The sequence below is a fragment of the Leiobunum rupestre genome, chromosome 1 (assembly GCF_980474605.1).
Source record: "Leiobunum rupestre chromosome 1, qqLeiRupe1.1.hap1, whole genome shotgun sequence".
Classification (NCBI taxonomy): domain Eukaryota; kingdom Metazoa; phylum Arthropoda; class Arachnida; order Opiliones; family Sclerosomatidae; genus Leiobunum; species Leiobunum rupestre.
In genome coordinates this window covers 42,673,689-42,688,792 of record NC_143384.1, presented here as the reverse complement: position 1 = coordinate 42,688,792, position 15,104 = coordinate 42,673,689, and the positions used below count along the sequence as shown (strand labels likewise).

The 15,104-nt window shown below is 37.8% G+C and overlaps 2 protein-coding genes across 2 annotated transcripts; one reads left to right on the top strand and one right to left on the bottom strand.

The window, feature by feature from the left end:
- Window positions 1-8,512: 8,512 nt before the first annotated feature.
- Window positions 8,513-9,187, bottom strand: LOC149962992 (speckle-type POZ protein-like). Its single transcript, XM_090164485.1, has one exon. The coding sequence runs from the start codon at window positions 9,185-9,187 to the stop codon at window positions 8,513-8,515; it is 675 nt and encodes a 224-aa protein (XP_090020611.1).
- A 3,121-nt stretch (window positions 9,188-12,308) lies between these two features.
- Window positions 12,309-13,888, top strand: LOC149962991 (speckle-type POZ protein-like). The gene has a single exon (XM_090180315.1). The coding sequence runs from the start codon at window positions 12,757-12,759 to the stop codon at window positions 13,735-13,737; it is 981 nt and encodes a 326-aa protein (XP_090036441.1). The 5' UTR covers window positions 12,309-12,756; the 3' UTR covers window positions 13,738-13,888.
- The last annotated feature ends 1,216 nt before the right edge of the window (window positions 13,889-15,104 follow it).

The window sequence follows — 15,104 nt, the reverse complement described above, 5'->3', positions numbered from 1 at the left end:
GAATCTTAGCTTTTGTAGACTTTGGAGGAGACTTTTTAATCAAAGGCTTCTTAGCAAGTAAGCGTGCAGAGTTTCGGAGAGTAAAGTGCACTGCAAAAAAAATTGCACAATGGTCATCCGAATTTGCCCTCTTCCTACAAAGTATGCACGCATCTCAAAATGACGCGCCAAGTTTGCACACTATATTCCAAATCTGCACATATAATAAACTGACTTGGCAAAATTGCATGGTTTTGATCGAAGATGCGCGGAAAGTACCGAGATTGCCCGCTTCTGATTAAAATTTCCCAACAAAATCTACAAAGTTTGAACACACAAAATTACCTACCAAGTTTGCACAATTCAAAACAATAAATACCTAGTTTGAGCGCTAGTGACCAAAGTTGCACAAAGTGAATGATTCGTGCAAATTAGCGTAGTACTAACCAAAGCTGGCCAAAATTAAATCAACTGCCAAGTTTGAACCCTTCTAAAGCTACCCCCCAATTAGATGAATAAGAGAAAACGTCCTGTCACTAGCGGTAGTGGTCGAGCTAGAGGTACCCGTTTGAAGGTTCTCCGTCTTCAAAGCACGACTACCAGTAAAATACATACGAGTTAAAAAAACCACTCGGCCCCAAGTGATTAATCACGGTCAAGATATGTGTTAAGCCCACGCCAACGGGGGGATATGTCGGGACAGGGACGGGGCACCCATGGCGGAAGTTTGATAACCACCCGTTGGGGGGTTGATGGTCGTCCTCACACAGCCTTCCAAATTCTCTGCCTTCCAGACGCATGGGATTACAGGGGCTCGCCACACTCCCGGCGCCCCATGACCTTCTTTCGGCCATAAACGAAAAGTATTAGATTAACCAACGTTACTGTCATACAAAGAGTTTACGAAGGGAAAACAATTTCATCAATTTACGTTGAGTTATTCATTTTATTGTTACTACACAATGCAGAATAGCATTGACTAACCGATTTCCTTCTTGTTGGCTCTCTCAAGAAGTAGTCACAAAACGTATCAATTTCTCAGGGTTTTAAAAATAGTGGTGTAGACGGGCCAGGGCGCCACACGGTGCTTGGTTTTTCCGTTTTTCTAGGGCGCGCCATGAATCCTTTTTTTCATCTTGCCAGGGTGCATTTGGTTTCGGTTTCGTAAATAATTTTTCAGGACTAAAGGGTGTTTGAATTTATTATGAATTTGATTCACAGGAAAGTACCATAGCAATTTTAAATCGTTTTCGAACTAAAATTTGTTTTTTTATTGAATTATTTATGTTATTAATTTTCCTTTTACATTTTTGAATGGAAGGGTAGTAGAAGTTTTTTGTGTGCGGGTAAAACGTAGAAAACGCCCAGGGTAGAAACAAAGGTTTTCGTCCTGGTAAATCAAACTAAACATTAAATTTGGAAAGCTATAATAATGTTATTTTCAACCTCGTTGACACCGTTCTAAACATTTAAAATTTGGGAGCTTTCAGACCGTGGTCCTTCGTCAGCCGATTCGTCGTTAATACAGTATTAACGACGAATCGGCTGACGAAGGACCACGGTCTGAAAGCTCCCAAATTTTAATAAACACATTTTATATACATGAAGTAGCAGCTCCTTTAATATATATTTTGTTAAGTTTTTACTATTTACTATTATGTTTTTTATTCAGAAACCAAAATTGTCTACCCCGATGATGGTATTTTCAAATGCAGACGTTTTAAGTGCTTCCGTCGCAGTCGAAATCGAAGGTGTTACATTCGACGTTAAAAGTATTCCTGACGCTGTGGTTTCCTTGTTTTCTGGTTTTTAGTTTTTTTACACATTTCAATTGGAATATCCTGTAAAACTGCAAAAGACTTAAGAGTATATTCAAAAAATTATATTTAATATTAGCAGTGAAAAAATATCTGTTGGCGTTATCAATGCTATGAATAAACTATGTTAAGAGTAGACTATTTTGGAATTTTTAAATAAAATTCATCTGGTTTCCTAGTAAAGTTGTTTGGCTTTTTGTATAAAACTGACCTCTTCTCTCAGTTATCTTTATCTGTTTTCTGTGCAAAGTTGTCTGACTTTCTGCACAGAATTGACTTATTTTCTGTGCAAAGGTATCTGTTCTCCGAGTAAAAGTAGTAGGTTTTCTGTGCAAAGTTTTCTGGTTTTCCAAGTCAAGTTGTCTAGTTTTCAGTGCAAATTGTGCTTGTAATCCGTGCAAATTTGTCTAGTTTTTCAAATAAAGTTACTCGTTTTTTAGTGCAGAAATGGCCTGTTATTTGTACTAAGTTCTGCGGTTTTCCGTGTCAAGTTTTTCGATTTTCAGTGCAAAGATGTTTGGCTTTCTGGGCAAATTGTGCTTGTAATCCGTGCACATTTGTCTAGTTTTCCAAATAAAGTTACTCGTTTTTTAATGCAGAAATGGCCTGTTATTTGTACTAAGTTCTGCGGTTTTCGGTGTCAAGTTTTTCGATTTTCAGTGCAAAGATGTTTGGCTTTCTGGGCAAATTGTGCTTGTAATCCGTGCAAATTTGTCTAGTTTTCCAAATAAAGTTACTCGTTTTTTAGTGCAGAAATGGCCTGTTATTTGTACTGAGTTCTGCGGTTTTCCGTGTCAAGTTATTCGGTGTGAGGTGAAACGTTGGCCGGTTATCTGTGCAAAGAAGTTTCGTTTTCTTTGTAAAGTTGGTCGGTATTTTGTGCGAATTGGTTTTGATTTTTATGCAAAGTTGTGAGGTGTTCTAGCTTTCTTTGTCTGGTTTAAATGTTCAACGTTACACAAATTTTATACAATTTTGCACACTCACATTTCTGTGCATTTTAACTCGTAAAAAATGCTGTGCATAATTGGTCGAAAAACTGTGCCCTCTCAGAGTCAGCCCTCTGCACATGATTTTGCGCAAAGTTGTATACATTTTTTTTGCAGTGTGCTTTCGATGTCTTGACACAGTTTTAGTAGCATATGGTAGTGGAGCAGATAGCAATTCTTGAGAGCTTGAAGAAGAGTTAGTTGAGGTTGGAGGAAAATTATCTTCCAGCTGAGAATGTAGAGTAGAATTTAGTTGAAAAACAGAACGATTTAGCGTTGTTTTAGGTTTGAAGGGGTCCAGCACAAAAAGAGGAGGACCAGGCGAAAACGGCACCAAATTGGACGGAACAGCGGCCGAGGCCATAGTTCAAAACACAAACTAGACCTATCCAATATTGACTAAAATACTAACTAGACCCTAAGAAATTAAATAAAATATCAAATAAAATTTAGCTAAGCCTAATACTTTTAACAGAAAATTCAAAAACGAAATTGAAAAACGGTGCGAGAAAACTTTCATGCGACTGCGCGTGAACAAATCTCAAAAGTGTTGGTTGCCCGAAAAATCGATAGTAATAAAAACGAATGAATGGGGGCTTGTTTTGAAGCCCAGGACGTTCTCTTTCCAAAAAATGTCATTGTCGAAACAAATTTGAGTCCGAAACTGACCTTTTTCGCTCCCCAAAATCCTGAAATTTTCGGCGAATTTTTCTCCTCCGTAGCACGAGCAATTTGGGGCAAATCAAAGCTGTAGTTTTATTCCTAAAATAGAAGGAACTGAAGTGGAGGGATTCTGTTTACTTGTAGAAGTTTTCAAACCAGAGGTTTTTAATCTTAATATTAGGCTTATTATCGACGTTTTAAGGAGAATTTACAAGGAGCCTTTGATTTAATATCGTTTTTCTACTACGTAGGCTTGTGTATGCCTATTTCAATTACTACTACTACTGGGTGTTAAATCAACCTGCTTTTAATCCCAGATGTAAAGAAATGTATTACAGACAATTAGCCAATGATACGCTTCGCATTTTCTGACGTCATGGGTGCCGAGAAGTCTGGAAATTCGCCGAGAAACTCGTTTTCCACCATTTCGACCTCTTTTTATAATAATTCAAAGACCAATTAACCGATTTTGATGAAATTTTCTGTACTTGCTATAAAATGTTTGCTCATCCTAATGAACCATTAATTAGCCATAGCTAAAATTTCGTGCAACCAACACTTTAAATATTTTTTAAAATGATAGCTTTGAAAATAACACTGGTGGTACGCTAAATAACCACACTGGTGGTAAAAGAAATAATCTTGATATTCATACGAGGAATGGCCCCAGTAGTTTAAATTCTGAGTATAATAATAATGGGAATTTTGAACGGATAGTTGTTCGCAATTCTAATGGTAATACAATGAACCAGGGCCGTAAATTTGTTCAGCAACAAATTTAACTAATCAAATGAAAACATACATAAAAAATTAACCTTCCATACCTTAAAAAAAGAAACTGACTTTAGAAAATCAATTAACGATTGAGTGTGGTCAGTGTCCTCTTATTGTAAATGCTGATGAAGGGAATGGTGAAAAACTAAAAGAGAACAAACATTGTGGCGCTATTTGTTATATTAGGCTTAAGTCTGTAGAAAGAATTGTAGAAATTTTCAAGACAATAGGTAATTCCAAAAAGGATGTTTGGCTTGAAATATTTAGCACTATTGACAAGTGTGCTGGTTCTCACCAAGTTAGAATGGGTCACTGCCTTGATTCTAAGAAATGTACGAGTTATTTGAGAACTCTGAGGGAATTAGCTCCACAGGTTAAAGCTTGGTCTGACCTTTAAAATAGGTAATTTTGATAAGCTACAGTGTCTAATATAGTACATTGCGGCGTTCAAGGTAAGTTTACGGAAATCGAATATTGAATCATTAGATTAGTCTGATCTGCTATCTAAGTATGGCAAGCAGTTAGTAAGTTGCTATAAAGATATGTACGAGTTTCATGATTCGCATTGCGATAGTTGTGAAAAGCTTTTTAAGAATGGCAAACTCAAATCTGTGGGAAATTGTTTTACACACATAATTTAGATAGCAATGAAGGCTTAATGCTTTTAATTGCTGCCTGGCAATTCAAAGAGCCTCAAATTACAGTGGCAGATATTTTAAAGGTTAATATTGCAGAGTTCGTTTTATGTTTGACGCAAAGCGATTATGCGTGTTATGTACGCAATATCTTAAATCGGGTAAAACACCGCCGCAATGTTTTCTTAATGGCCTTCAAGTAGATCCCGTGCCAAATGATATTTCTAAATTAATTTTTATTGAGAAAATGCTAATACAGAAAGTAAAAATGTTTCAAACTATTATTCGTCTACATACACTATTGGGGAAAAATATTGTTAACCATTCTGGATTCCTCTTCCCTTAACTGAAAATGTGGAAATGACTCCTAAACATTTACCTACTGATCATCAATTATTTATTATAGTGAATGGGCTGCCTACCAAGAATAAAACTGTTTGACAATCAGTGGTGGATATAAATTTAGTTAGGAATGCTTTACTAAATTAAAACCATTCACCCACTATATAATAATATAGATATTAGGGAGTTCACTGAAGAATTGCTTTATGGTATATAGCGCTAACGCTAAGGATATAACAATTTCTTCTAACGAGAAGTCTCAACCGAAATAATTATTTGACCGCTATTCAATACACCATGTACATAGCAAAAATGCGGAGGGTGTTTTAGATTATTTCCAAGTGAAGAAAATTGAAGAAAGTGGAATGAGCATTTGGGAAAAAGCTTTCCGGACTTATTTGTAATTGGTAATTATGGAAAATACTCTGAAAGACCATTTGCCAAGCTGTTTGAATCAAATTTTTGTCCTCAAAGAATTTTAAACAAGGATAGAAGGTTCTCTAAAAATGAACATTACCTCTTTCATCTTCTTTATGACAGTGAAATCAAAGGTTTGTCGAATAGTATCGAGTTGCCGTAACACGACATTTTCATAATAGGTTTCAAGCTGTTTGGCAAAATCTCATTATGCATGAGTAAAGAAAACCCAGTTTTGGGGGAAGTTGAACATTTTTTGGAGGGTAGAATATCAGAGTCGAGGTGCTCCTCATATTCATTTTATTTTATGGATACAAAACGCACCGAAAATTGGCGAAGCGCCTAATAAGTTCGTTATGAACTTTATCCAAAAACATGCCACTTGTGCGTTGCCAAACAAGACTAAAAGCCCAACGTTGTACGATTTAGTATCCAAGTATCAATGGCATAAATGCAATCGAACTTGTTTGAGGAGGAAAAAATCAGGTGATAAGTTTATAACGCATCGTCGTTTCAAGTTTCCCAGATCAATTACTAGTATAGGTAAACTGGATGAAGTTGACACCACTATAAGACATCATGTCTCCGGAAAATCGTCGAAAAAGCTCTATTCGCTGGCTAGAACAAAGGCTGAAATACAAATTAATGACTATAACCCTGTATTGCTTTTGGCTTTCAAAGGTAACATGGACATTCAGTTTGTAGCGGATGATAAAATGGCTATTGCACGTGATATTACTTCGTACATTACGAAAAAAGAGAAATCTGACCAAGATAATTTGTCGGTACGAGAAATCGGTAGTTACCAGCCAGCTGATCGTTTAACACATCAGCATTTGTATGGAAAGTCAGATAGTTTCGTATTCGTGAATACTGCTCCTAAAGAACACAGAAAGCGCTTACTTAAGCGATATAAAGATTTGCTATCTTTGAAAGAGAATGAGCCCGAAAGCACCGATATTTTTATGAAACAACAAGTCAAAGATATTTACCCTAATGGCCTTGACAGTCGAGAAAACACTTATTTGTATGATTGGGCGAGATTCTACTCATAGAAATCTCATAGGTAACTAGAATGCTGCGCCTACGGCCGAGCTTGACGCCAGTTCGCCTTGAACCTTCAGCCAATGAGAGGCCGTAGAGTGCTTCCGCCAAGGAGGATAATAATCCTCCTTGGATCCGCTACTATAGCGGGAGACAGGTGACGTCATTCTCTCTGGTGACATTAAATTCTTGGCAGAACCACTCTTTGAGCTCTGATTGGCTGAGATCTGGCTATCGTCTGCCACGGCGTTTGGCCCATTTGCCAATTACACGGCAGCATTCTAGTTACCTATGAGATTTCTATGATTCTACTATCGTGTGCCAACAAAACCGAACTCAAAAGGTCCTTCTGAAATATTAGAATTAGAGAAAGGAGCTGGTTTCGTGAAGCCTTTTCTAGTTTAACATACGAAACATGATCCAACTAAATCTGAATCATTACTAGCTGTATTGTACTCACGTGAAAATGTTTTCGAAAAAAATTATTTTGTACTACTTAAAAAATCATTGTATAGAAATATAATTGGAGAAATATGTCTACGATTTTACTAAACAGTAAACCTAGTGGAAAGAAATATAATTTTTGGTAATGTATTGTTAAATGTTCATTAAAATAGTTTTGGTATGATAAGTGTCAATGCATGTTTTAAAATATTTCTTTTCATTGTATATTTCTACGTTTAAATACGTTCATTTTAAATTGATTATCGTTTCTGCTCTTAGTGTGTATAGTTCTTAAAAAGGGACATATATTCAGGGCCGGATTAAGACTTTATGGGGCCCTAGGCTCAAGTTAATTTTGGTGCCCCCTTTCAATAGCGAGCGAAGCGAGCTAGGCGCTTCCTCAATTTATAATTGAGAAATGGAAGGAAAATTCATTTTACTGCCAGATTTAGTATGTCGTCAGGGGCTAGACGGCAGTCCGTCAGAGAACGGTTTTGGTTCATAGAGGAGGACGCATTTACTAAAATTACTCCGGAAAATATTTTGTGAAAAGCAAATGATTAAAGTTTTGTACTTTTATTTTTTTCGATCCATCTTGGTGCCCTAGGCCCAGGCCTATTCGGCCTATTGATTAATCCGGCCCTGCATATATTATAGGAAAAAGCTCATCTACGCTGAGTAAAGAAGGTAATATATAGGTAGACCAGAGTCATTCGTTGCGGCCAAGAAGGGACAGGTATTTGAGTGGATAATAAATAGTTTTAAATGTAAATAAATTCCAATTAAGTTTTTTTGGGGTTAAACACATACGTAATTTACGAGGTTACCGTATACCTTTAAAACTATGTAGCTTTTGACTATCGCCTTCTAGTGACCGACGCTGTATGTATATATAAAAACACACTAAAAACTACAAAACCGTAATGGCAACCACAATTGTTTATTACCCGTAAACCGCGTATTTGATTAATGAAAAAAAGTTTTAACAAAGTGTACAACAACAATGTACAAATGTCATCTTATGTATTGCTGTTTTCCTTTTCAGCCTATATATAGCGGCCATTTTTATTAACGATGCGCAGTATTAGTTACATGTATAAAGTACACAAAAGAGGATTATTTTATAATAATGGTTTTACTAATTAGAAGGATAAACTTTCAACGATTGTCAGTACACTATGAACACTTAAATTTTTAAGGTTTAATAAAGTTCGTGTTCGGTCTTGGGCGAGTACGCCGCCGTTCTCAAACACTTACACAAGTGTGTCTATTTTACACGTAATTATTGTAAAACTAAGTCTAATTTTTAAATATGTACTAGACAGTAGACAGTGTACTTTTACACTAAGTAACCATAAAAAAAGTTTTAATAAAAATTCATATTTAATCATAAATATATTTCACCAACTTACTTCAAAATGAAGAAGGGTGATCTGGCAGACAAGACGCATTTGTGGGCGTCGAACACCCGCCCGTCAGAGGCCTTCAACCGGACATCAGCGCAGATCCTCTCCCGATATACTTTCTTCAAGATGGTCGCTTCCAAATCTAGTCCATTGGGAGCTATTTTCTTAGTGGTGGTAGTGTACGCGGGATTTTTCAACTCGATAAAAGCGTGGACGTTGCATTCCAACTTTAAATTTCCACTCGGTAGCAATTCTGGTCGTTTCTTTACCAGTTCTTGACGACTGATAAACTCGTCCCAGCCGTAAAGACGGTTCTTCTTCAAATCCAAAGACGAGCATTTCTCACCTTCAACAGAGAACAGCCTGTCGCCATTTCCAGACACAATATGAACGGTGAAATACATCTTCACCGCGACGATAGTTTTGGGAAACTCTTGGCAAAGAAGAAAAACGCTGACGGTGTTTCGGGAAGCGACGGTCTGACCCCGAGGAAATATTTTCAAATACCATTTCAGTCCCGGATTGTCTTCCAATGTGCTTTGAAACGGTGGGCTGTAAATCGAAGCCCCCACTTCAGCGGGGTAATCGAGAAAATTTTCAATCGTGAAAATCGCTCTAAAATAATGTGGTTGGTTCGTAATTCGCATCATGAAACCGTAGTCACTACCGCTAGCCATCTTTAAAAAGAAATTTAAATCGGAATCGGAATCGGAATCGGAATCGGAATCGGAATCGGAATCGGAATCGGAATCGGAATCGGAATCGGAATCGGAATCGGAATCGGAATCGGAATCGGAATCGGAATATTTCACTATCACGATCTTAAATCTTTCGAAAATGAAACCAACGCTTGCAAATCGTTAACTTGCTCGACATATATAAGGCATACCAGCGTCTCAGAGTCAATATAGACCGAGCTGCGATAAATTCAGAGATTTTGATCTTTTAGATCAAAGATCGGAATTTACCACCAAAAAACTAAAAGCTTAGTTTTAAACAGGGTAAAAAACGTCCTAGGCCTAACGGAGATTTTTTGCGTCAACGCTTGGCACAGTAGCATTTATGCCCTAATAAAAACCAGTCTTCAGACGTAACAGATATTTTTTTCGTTGACAATCGCCCACGTTGAGGTTTGGCCTTAGTAATTTAATTGTTCCTCGAGAACTGTTTGAAATAGCTCTACCTAGCGTCAAATTAATAGTGTAATTAAGGGGGGGGATTAGACAGATACTGATCTAAGGTATCAAATGCAGGGCCGTATTAAGGCATGTGCCAAGTGTGCCATGGCACAGGGGCCCTCGAGGTTAGGGGCCCCCTTTTAGAAATAAATGTTTATATTGGCATTTTATGTTTATAACCACATTGGGTTTAATAGAGTCAAAAATTAAGGTTGGAAATGTTTTAGGGGTCCCAAATTATATTTTGCACAGGGCCCCCAATATTGTTAATCCGGCCCTGATCAAATGAATAATCGAGTAGATTGAGTCTTTTGCAATTGACAGGTTTATCATCAATAACATTACAGATGCGACTAAATAGTACAAACTACTACAATCGTAGTGAATAATATCAAAAGCGATATATGACCCAAAAGTGTGTCAACTCTACCTTTTCGCACATTGAAATATTAACTGAGAGCTAGTCTCACAATAGACTACATAGCCTACTATAGTAAGAATAGGACTACAGTAGCAACCTTATATTTAGTCTATGGCCTGGCGCGACGTTTTCTCTTCGTTTCACATACGTTCCAAAACGCCTCACTATGCGGCGCTGGGGTGAAGAAAATTTAAATTTCTTTAACCCGCTCTCCCACTCCATGGACGAATTATAAGAGGACTCTTCATGGGCCGCTTTTCACTTCACGCTAACGTTCCGTAGCAGCCCGAGATAGGATTAGTAGGCGATTTTCTCCAAAGGGCGCGTTGGCTTCGAATTCAGGGGCAAATAAATCAGCACGTGATATTGGAATTGCCACATGTTTCCGGCGCCTGCTTGCCGAAGTTGAATTCTAGCGGTCTTTAGGTTATGGGAAATTAGTTTATTTTAAATTATATAATTCGTCCATGCCCACTCCCTCTTTTTACTTCGCGACAAGCTCTCATTAAACATTTTACCGTTCTGACACACTTTTGGGTCTTATCTCGCTTTTGATAATACTAATTATTAAAATGAAAAAATTGAGAATAACAGCCTATGTTACATACCTTGTATATGCCTAAAGCCTAGTTCCCACTTTACGAAATATTTCGACGAATTAATTTTTGGCGTAGCGAAAGAAAGCGCGATTTTCTGAATCGCTAGGGGGTAGGTTCTGATTGGGCGCGAAAATTTAAAAACCATAAGGCTAATATCGCTAAAATTTCTATAAAGTAAATTTAATTTTACTTAATATCTTATTGGTTTATACAAAATATGATAATTTTTTCTCCAAAAATCAAAGACGTTTTAGGATTAGAGATATATTTCTAAAAAGACACGAACAGGGCCATTTCAATAACCGTATTCAAGAAATTACGAATTGTGACCGAAAAGGTTTTTTCAAGTGAGTAATTTGAAATAAACAATGTTTGACATATAAGAAATTAAACATTTATTTGCTTTGTAGGTTCTTTCGAATGAGCCCAGAACAATACTAAATCTAGTGAAAAATAGGATGGAAAGAAAAATACCATCTTTCGAAAAGCTATTTCTGCGCGATTTTGAAAAATTTCGCAAATTTTATTCGTGCGCGTCAATTTACAGCGCGAAAACTGCTTTTAGTTCTTTGATGAAAAAGAGATGGCGATGGAGTCTATCGCGACGTGTGCTACGAGCTATTCCAATCTCACTTCAATCTTTATTGCGAAAGTCGAACCTTAGAGTAAAAGTATAAGTGGGAAGGAATGAACTATACGCCCCAAAGAGTTAGAAATCAGTCACTTCAGGGGGCTGAAAATCCTCTCTCCGCTACCTTTGGCTGTACAGCATAGTTAGAGAAATCTCCGCTACTCTCATTGCCGCTACTATCTAATAGAAAATATTAAAAGAAAATAAGTAGTCCCGAACTCGACGATAACACAAATTTTGAGCTTGCGAGAGTGCGTTTAATAATTAGTATTATCAAAAGTGAGATAAGACCCAAAAGTGTGTCAGAACGGTAAAATGTTCAATGAGAGCTTGTCGCGAAGTAAAAAGAGGGAGTGGGCATGGACGAATTATATAATTTAAAATAAACTAATTTCCCATAACCTAAAGACCGCTAGAATTCAACTCCGGCAAGCAGGCGCCGGAAACATGTGGCAATTCCAATATCACGTGCTGATTTATTTGCCCCTGAATTCGAAGCCAACGCGCCCTTTGGAGAAAATCGTCAACTAATCCTATCTCGGGCTGCTACGGAACGTTAGCGTGAAGTGAAAAGCGGCCCGTGAAGAGTCCTCTTATAATTCGTCCATGGAGTGGGAGAGCGGGTTAAAGAAATTTAAATTTTCTCCACCCCAGCGCCGCATAGTGAGCCGTTTTGGAACGTATGTAAAACGAAGAGAAAACGTCGCGCCAGGCCATAGACTAAATATAAGGTTGCTACTGTAGTCCTATTCTTACTATAGTAGGCTGTGTATCTATTGTGAGACTAGCTCTCAGTAAATATTTTTATGTGCGAAAAGGTAGAGTTGTCATACTTTTGGGTCTTATGTCGCTTTAGATATTATTCACTACGATTGTAGTAGTTTGTACTATTTAGTCGCATCTGTAATGTTATTGATGATAAACCTGTCATTTGCAAAAGACTCAACCTACTCGATTATTCATTTGATACCTTAGATCAGTATCTGTCTATCCCCCCTTAATTAAACTATTAATTGGACGCTAGGTAGAGCTATTTCAAACATTTATCGAGGAACAATTAAATTACTAAGGCCAAAACTCAACGTGGGCGATTGTCAACGAAAAAAATATCCGTTACGTCTGAAGACTGGTTTTTATTCAGGCATAAATGCTACTGTGCCTAGCGTTGACGCAAAAAATCTCCGTTGGGCCTAGGACGTTTTTTAACCCTGTTTAAAACCAAGGTTTTAGTTTTTTGGTGGTAAATTCCGATCTTTGATCTAAGAGATCAAAATTTCTGAATATATCGCAGCTCGGTCTATATTGACTCTGAGACGCTGGTATGCCTTATATACGTCGAGCAAGTTAACAATTGACAAGCATTAGTTTGATCTTCAGAAGACTCCAGTTCGTGATAGGGTTCAATTTCTTTATAAATATGGCTAACGGTAGTGACTACGGTTCCATGATGCGAATTACGAACCAACCGCATTATTTTAGAGCGATTTTCACGATTGAAAATTTTCTCGATTACCCCGCTGAAGTGGGGGCTTCGATTTACAGCCCACCGTTTCAAAGCACATTGGAAGACAATCCGGGACTGAAATGGTATTTGAAAATATTTCCTCGGGGTCAGACCGTCGCTTCCCGAAAAACCATCAGCGTGTTTCTGCTTTGCCAAGAGTTTCCCAATACTATCGTCGCGGTGAAGATGTATTTCACCGTTCATATTGTGTCTGGAAATGGCGACAGGCTGTTCTCTGTTGAAGGTGAGAAATGCTCGTCTTTGGATTTGAAGAAGAACCGTCTTTACGGCTGGGGCGAGTTTATCAGTCGTCAAGAACTGGTAAAGAAACGACAAGAATTGCTACCGAGTGGAAATTTAACGTTGGAATGCAACGTCCGCGCTTATATCGAGTTGAAAAATCCCACGTACACTACCACCATAAAGAAAATATATCCCAATGGACTAGATTTGGAAGCGAACATCTTGAAGAAAGTATATCGGGAGAGGATCTGCGCTGATGTCCGGTTGAAGGCCTCTGACGGGCGGGTGTTCGACGCGCACAAATGCGTCTTATCTGCCAGATCATCCTACTTCACGGCCATGTTTCAACACCAGATGAAAGAGAACGAGGAAGGTGTGGTGGACCTCAGCGAGGAAATGAACGGACAGGAAGTGGAGTCTTTGCTGGAGTACATCTACTTAGGCACGCCACCGAGCAAGGACACAGCTCGGAAGATGTTTCAGGTGGCCGACATGCAAGGGATCCGAGGGTTGCGAGAACTCAGCGAAGAAGCTTTGAGCAGCCAACTGAACGACGGCAACGCCATGGATCTACTCAATTTCGCCAGCCTGCACGCAGCCGTTAAATTGAAGATAGCCGCGGCTCTCAAAATAGCTTATGGTCCCAAGTGATATTTTAAGTCATCTATATTTAAGTTTAAGTTTTTAATTTTAAATATATTAGTAACATAAGTCTGTATTAAAATTTATTTAATGTCTATATTTTTAAAGTTAAGTACTCTTATTTTTGGTCTTGTACCAATAAAATGTTTTAACTTCCTTATTTCGATGGTTATTATAATTATTTTCATTATTAAGTCTAACGTTAGGCCACTGATTTAAAAAAAAAATATCTTAACCCTAACTTCATCGCAGTCACCCGTTATCTACCAGGTTAAGGTCAACCAAGTTTGGATATATGGTTTTAAAAAAATCATGGAGTTTTTTTGTATGAAACAAAATGTAGAAATTGGTCGGTCTTATTTTTTTCTTTTTAGGATATACATTTTATTAAATCATAGAAAATATAGAATTGTAATAGCAAGTCTTGGCTGAAAGGGTGTAAGCTGTGCACCGATGTTTTATAGGTAATGGTATAGTTCCGGTCAATACCTATGACAATGGACGGGACCTAAGCAGGCCCGTAGCCAGGGGGGGGGGCAGTTTGGGCTAAATCTATAAAGACTGAATACTACTCGCACCTCCTAAATTACGGTTCGCTCGGGTCTACATCTATACACTCTTTTTCGCGCCTTCATTTGACCCCTCTTACATGCCTCCACCTCGTTGGCCATTGCCTCTTCCGTCAGCGGGGAGTCTAGCATCCACTCTTTGGGTATCCGTAATGGAGGATGGGGCTGAAAGGGGGAAAACCAAACATGGACGCGCCTAGGAAAATACCGCGAAAAGAGTGTATAGCCTGGCTACGGCCCTAAGTCGTAATAATAGCGGAAGTTACTCAAGTACTACGAGAAGATAAATTGTTGTTATTCATTATGGTTCTAAATATAAATTGTAGTTTTTAGACTTTAGCAAAGATATTTTATATTGTTTATCTTCATTTAATTATTTTCAAACATACCTTTTTTTAAATTATCGTAGCAAAATCCCAATCTAAAACATCATTAATATCTAGTCCTTATTGGGTCCCAACATGGTCCCTCAGTTTCTTAAATTTGCCATTAAACTGCTTTGGTAAAAGCATTTTCGTTTTAATATTGAAATATTACTTCTTGGCGATTTCTTGGGAGGATAATTTATTGAAGCGTCTATTCCGACCATAGAAATAGAAATGAGACTGGAAGCACGATTAGATTGTGGTGAGATGTACAAGTTAGAAGGCTACCATGAGAGTGGAATCGCCAGTATTCTTAGTGGGATTACGCCATCTATTTAAAAAAATTTAAAGTTTCAATTTTTTTTAATAGATGGCGCACTCCTGGGTGGATTAGTAACGATTCCACTCTCATGGCAGCCTTCTAGTATGCCCGTTTTCCTTG

What these genes read in the sequence shown, in the direction of transcription:
- LOC149962992 (XM_090164485.1), bottom strand. Translation starts at nt 9,187, where the DNA reads ATGGCTAGCGGTAGTGACTACGGTTTCATGATGCGAATTACGAACCAA.
- LOC149962991 (XM_090180315.1), top strand. Translation starts at nt 12,757, where the DNA reads ATGGCTAACGGTAGTGACTACGGTTCCATGATGCGAATTACGAACCAA.